The 6,000-nt window shown below is 59.7% G+C and overlaps 1 protein-coding gene across 1 annotated transcript in view; it reads left to right on the top strand.

Annotated features, from left to right (window-relative positions):
• Window positions 1-277: 277 nt before the first annotated feature.
• SIRPA (signal regulatory protein alpha) overlaps window positions 278-6,000 on the top strand; it is a 43,747-nt gene continuing 38,024 nt past the window's right edge. The window contains exons 1-2 of the mRNA XM_081096981.1: window positions 278-491; window positions 1,443-1,530. Coding sequence (XP_080953107.1) covers window positions 1,452-1,530 — 79 coding nt within the window. The 5' untranslated portion in view covers window positions 278-491; window positions 1,443-1,451. The remainder of the gene's footprint in view (window positions 492-1,442; window positions 1,531-6,000) is intronic.

Genomic DNA, 6,000 nt, shown 5'->3' with positions numbered 1-6,000 from the left:
CTCTCCCCTGCGCCTCTTTTCCAGGCGGCACTGAAATCCTTCCTACACACACGCTATTTTTGTACCATCACTCTCTCCTTCCTCTCCCCCTTCCCCCCACATTCACTTACTTCCTGCTTTTCCTTCACCGAGGCCCAGCTCGGACAGAATCGGGGCCCCTATGGCCCCAGCGTACCCCCAACTGGGCCCTCCTTTGGAGCAGGGGCGGGGCCACTTGGGAAGGGGCAAAGGCGGACACCCCGAGGCCCCACCACTCCCCCACTCCTCCGCCGCCTCCAGCCGGTCGGCAGAGGGAAGCGGGGACTGACCGCGGCCGGAGCCAGGAGGCCAGGGAGGCCGGCCGCAACTTCCCCAGTCCACCTTAAGAGGATGCGGTGCCCGGCTCGCGGCGCCGACCGGAGACAAACAAGTTTGCGCTAAGTGGAGTGCGGCTCGGACCCGGGCCGCCCCGGCGCTACCTCCGCGGCCGCCGAGCCCGCGCCGCCACGCAGGTCCGGGTCCGGCGGGCGGCGGGAGGGAGCGGGAGGGGGGCGGGTCGGGGCGGCTGACAGCCGCGCGGGCTTCTGAACTGGGACATTGTTGTAGGCGGAGGCTGGTCTGGTCCCGAACCGAGCGGGGCGCGCCGGCGGCGGGGGCTGGCGGGCCACCTCCCGGGGCGGCCGCGGTGGGCTCGGGCGGGGGTGGGCGCCGGGCCGCGGCGCAGGCGAGGGGCGACCCCGGCCTCCTGGCCGCGCGGTAGACCCCAGTCCTCGCTCCCTCCCCGGGCGCGCTGCAGGCGGGCGCTCGCCGAGAGGGCGCCGGGCGGCGGGAGCCCCGCAGCCCCCGCGCGGGCAGCAGGGAGCCGGGAGGAGGGGGCGGGCGGGCGGGCGGGAGGGGGCCCGGCTCGGCGGGCGGGGGCCGCGGCCCGGACTGCGGCCGGAGCGAGACCAGCCGCGGGCGCCGCGCGGAGTGCGGGCGGGGCAGGTGGGCAGCGGCGGGGGCGGCCGGCGGAGCTGCCCTGGACCCCGGCTCGCGGTCCTCCTCTCCAGCGCGTCTGGCTCTGCGCGCCGCCTCGCGCGCTCCTCTCTCTGCGCCCCCTCCTTTCGCTCCCCCCTCCCCTCGCCTGCCTGTGTCTCTGGCTCTCTGCCTGGCTACCCTGGTCTGCTTCCCTCTCCTGCCGCCTCTCGCCGGCCGCCCCGCTCTCTTTCTCGCGCGCTCGGGGTCTGTCCGTCTCCCGATCTCTCCGGGGAGTGGGGGGCGCTCCTAAAATCGCGGCGGCGACGGCGGCTCCTGAGCTGCTCCAGGCGCCCATCCCGGGGAGGGGGGAGCCCGGCCGGGAGGGGAGGGGAGGGGAGGGGAGGGGAGGGCGGGAGGGGGGAGGAGGGGGGCTTAGTCATTTCCCCGCTCCAGCCCGCGCTTGCCCGAGCGCGCACTCACCGCCGCTCTCCCTCCTCGCTCCGCAGCCGCGGCCCATGGAGCCCGCCGGCCCGGCCCCCGGCCGCCTCGGGCCGCTGCTCTGCCTGCTGATCGCTGTGTCCTGTACCTGGGCAGGTAAGCACCCCCACCCCTCGTCCCCGCTGCTGGCCCCCGAACTGCGGGCTCCGGCCTCTCAGGCCGCCGCTGGGGCCACGGGGCTGTCAGCAGTAATAGGGCTAGAGATGCCTGTGAGCAGGGCTACAGATTCGGAAACTGAGGCCAAGAGAGGGCCAGCGAGTTGCCCAAGGTCACACAGCCAAGGAGGGAGCCCGATTCTGACTGCGTGCCACTGTGCTGGGCACCGGAACAGACCCCGATGAGTTGCTCCCTGCCGGATCCGGAGGGGGAGGCAGGCTGCGGGCAGCCTTCCGAACCAGACACCCCTGGCTTCTCTAAAGCTCTCTGCCTGGACCCATGCTTTCCACAGGTTTGATTTCGGGGTCTGAGAGAAGGGGGTGGGGGGCAGAGGTCCTCCAGGCGCTGCCTAGGATGGAACAGAAACAGGCGTTGCAATTAGGGAAGAGTGAGCCGCCCCGCGGGTGCGCAGAGTGAAACAGTGTTGGTGTGTGTATGGGGGAGAGAAGAAGGGAGCCGTTGTAACCCTGGGGTGAGCTGCTGCGATCAGATCAACAGATCCTGATATGAAAACACGGTGCATGTCCCCGTGGTTGCCAGAGCCTCTCGCTGGATGGCAGTTCTCCTTGCTGCCCGTCCCCCCCAACCCCCCTTCTCCAGGCTGCCAGGCAGCTCCCTGCAGTTCGGGGCCGGTGGGGCTATTACCTGTGGCTCTGAGCAGGTCTTTTTGTTGGCCTACATCAAACACCTGGCTGCCTGCAGCCGGCAGGCTCTGAAGGCTGGCATGTGTTCGCCAAGGGGTGAGGTCACCATTCGGGAGTCCTGCTTCTTAAAGGGGTTTTGCAAAACCATGGGTCTCCTGGGAGGGTCTGGGGGGGACAGAGAAATGGCATTGAAGAGTAGGGGTGGGGGACAAGAAACGAGGATCTTAATCTTTGGCTTCTTGGAGCGGTGTTGTCGGCAGAGGGGTCTCTGCACCTCCCTTTCTTGAGGAAAGAGGCAAAGATGAGCTCAGTATCCACCTCCCCCTTTTGCATTTGCCTAGAGACGGGTAACCATCTGAAAGCAGCGAGAAAGGGAGAACTAGCAGAGAGTGGGTGGAGGGAGAAGTGGGGGTAAACAGCCTCTTCTCTCTGCCCTGCAGGTTCTCCTGAACCTGGGGATCCACGTAGGACTCCCCCCCTGCCCTCCCCCCCCCCACCCCATTCCCGGGTCTTTCTGTTACACTTGGGTCCTGGCTGGGCGGAAGGAAGCACGGGTATATTTCATTTCTCTCTGGTGAGTGGCATCTCTGATCTGCTCCTTCCTGCCTGAGCCGGCCATGCATACCCTGCAGAGTCCCAGCCCCTGCCCTGCCATCCTTCCTGGCTTGGAAATGCATGAGCCTCTCTCAAAAGTGCTTAATTTTCCTAAAACAGGGAACTGGGCACAAGTTAATGTCTAAATGTCTATTCCAGACCCTCCTCCAGTCAGGACCCTGTGGCTCAGTTTCTGGCAAAAAGCGTGATAACGTTAGTTAGCAAGTGTTCAGATGGACAGCCTACCTTTCCCAGGGCCCTGGCTGGGAACACCACCACCCTTGCTGTGAGAGAATCTCTCCCTTTTGTCTATAAAAACAATCTATAAAAAGGTAAAGATTAGGCCATAAAACTTTCGTTCCAATCCATTCAGCATCAATAGCCTGAAAAAGTGGGAGCAGCAGAGGGGCCAAGATTAACTTTGAAATAAATAAATCTTGGGAGGTGAGACTACGTTTCTTGGCGGAGGGCGGTGGGGCAGGGGTGGGGTGTCGCTATCATAACTGCAGCCTCCCAGCATCCTTCACTCTCTGTTCCACAGGGTCCTGGTCACACTCTGGCCCTGGCCTGGCATTCCTCTGGTTTGGCTGCAGGATGGGGCTTCAGGCCCCTCCCTCAGTGGATCTAAGCATGGGATACGACAAAGCAGAACTAGAGGCAGAACAGAAGGGCAGGAAGGTAGAAGGAGGCCGTCGTGCAATTTTCTAAGAAAATGGACTTGTTTGAGGGAGAAACTCAAATGTCAGGCTTCGGAAGGCGGCTCTGGATTGAATGACTACTAGTGTCTCAGGCAGAGATGTCAGCCTGGGTGGTGTCACGTGACTGCCGTGGCTTCACATGGTCACTGTTTGGAGGGGGCTGGTCACGGGAATGATCTTGCTTGGGGGAGGCAGGGGAAGAAGTTGCTAAAGATTGCTTTCATCACAAACACTGCCAAAGGGAAATTCTAAAAAGATGCCAGTGAAGTCACCAACCTGTGTTCTGGGAGCCAATGGGAGGCTTGTTTCGTAAAACAACTTCCCGAGGGAGATTCTGAGGCTGGGAGAAGGGCAGGGGACAGGGGCACGGGGACATCTGGGCAGCTTGATTTTCTAGCAGCAGCAACGGCACATGACACTGAACCTGCCGACTGCCCGTCTTGGCCCTACTGGGCTGACTTCAAAGCGAGCTCCCATTCACTCCTCGCCCTGGCCTGGAGAAGGCAAGGCCAGTAGGGGCTCGGGTGTGGGGGGCATGTGGGCCCTCTGCTGAAGCTCTGACCTTTTGGTAGAGGGTGGCATGCTGTTGGCTCCTCTGTACTTTCCTAAATGGTGAAATTAATCTCACTTCCTCTTTCACAAGAAGAGAAGGGCGGGGGGCTTTAGCCCTGTTGGGCTCAGGCTATCGGAAAGTCCTTGAAGTCGGGTGTTCTTTGGGTAACTTCTGCCCATTAATTATTTATTCCTTTACCAGTCCCGCGAGACGCGGGGTGTGATTCATTCCTTGACTTGTAGTCACTCAGCACGTATGAGCTCCTAATGTGAACCATGTGTTGGGAGAAGCGAGGAGACCCAAACGTTCTTTGAATGTTAACTGTATTCCAGGCTGTGTGCTGACTGCCTAATCTGCATAATTTCATCGGTCAGCAAAGACTGAGCTGGCTGTTATTCCCATTTTGCAGATAAGGAAAATAGAGTCTCAAACTGGAAAAGTAACTTGTCCAAGGTAGGGAGCCTGGATTCTGAAGGAAGAAGTTCCCTGATTTAATTAGGATGACTTGGTCCAAGCTGGAGGGAGCAAGAAGAGCCCTTCCCTCCCGGCTCCGATGGAAGTTGGTAGAAAGGTTCCCTCTGGGGCAGAAGTTTTTAACTGAGTCACAGTTGTTTCTGAAAACACACTGAGGATGGAAACACTGGCAGCCCCTTGGCCCTCACAAATGACAAGTCTCAAGTGGCTCCCGTCAGAGCCCCCCATCTGGGCTGCCGATCTCTGGAGCCCCCAGAGCTGGAATATTCCTCCTTGCATCTATCTTCCTGGTGCCCTTTGCAGCAGATGGAGAGGGGGTGTGTGAGAGGAAGGCAGTCTAAAAGTGTTGTGCGGATCCCACACTCACTCGCTTGCTGCTTCCAATGGCTCCGTGTGACAGGTTATTTTTTTATTTGTAGTCTTGGTTCCCCCCCCACCCCCCTCTTTTTAAATGAGCTCAGATTTCTGGCCTGTCAACACGACTCAGATCATGTCACTCCCCTGCTCAAAACTGTTGAGTGGGTCCAAATTTTCTTTAAAAAAAACAACACAAAAAATTGCACCAGGGCCTCCCTCCCATGACAGGCCGCCTTTCTCAACCACATGTTTGCCGGAGAGCTGACCTATGAGATGCTACAAGGTAACCAGGCTTGCTCTCTGCGGACCCAAGCTTTCCTGGCTACTCAACCCCCTCAGCACCCAAAAGACCCCGAGAAGTCCCGCGCTTGTTGGATCCCCATTCATAGGAACAAGAGGCGTTTGGTTTGGGTAACACTCGTTAACTTGGCCTCACCCAGTTTGGTGAATGATTTTGTACAAAGCCATGCCCTTAGCTCAACTCTCTCAAATCTGTTCCTTTGCTTATACTGTTCCTGCCGTCAGCGATGCCCTTCCCTGTGTCTCCTCACCTCCCTAGGTCCAAATCCTACTCCTCCTTCACAGCTCAATTTGTGCTGCCTCATGCTCTCAGGGACCTCTTCCTCCTCTGATCCCGCCCCCAGGATTTTATCAACCCCTGGCTGAGGCTGCGCATGGCTTTCTGCTTGTTTCATCATCCTGTGTGTGCATGGTTAACGCTGGCCCCGGTGGTCCTGCGCGTGCAGTGATCGGCTAGTGCTCTAGCCTCTCCGTGTAGACACAGCCAGCCCGGTGCTGAGTCACAGGCTCAGAGCCAGGCCCCTGGGTGTGAATCCAGCAGAACCATCCGCCTGGACAACTTACCGAGCTCTGCGTCTCGGTCTCCTCATCTGTAAAACAGAATGAACCAACAGCTCTGTTTCAAGGATTAAGTCCATTCCTGCGTGTGAAATGCTGGAAACCATGCCTGGCACGTAGTGAAGTGCTCAGCCAGTGTCGTCATCGTCAGTTTTGTTCTGCTTGGATTTCCTCACCCATGAAAGCAAGCCATGCTCTTGTAAAGCACCTAGCACAGCTCCTCGTACAGAGC

This window comes from Myotis nattereri (assembly GCF_964212035.1).
Source record: "Myotis nattereri genome assembly, chromosome: 8".
Taxonomy (NCBI): Eukaryota; Metazoa; Chordata; class Mammalia; order Chiroptera; family Vespertilionidae; genus Myotis; species Myotis nattereri.
Note: the sequence above shows the minus strand (reverse complement) of the source record. Positions and strands in the feature narration are given on the sequence as shown.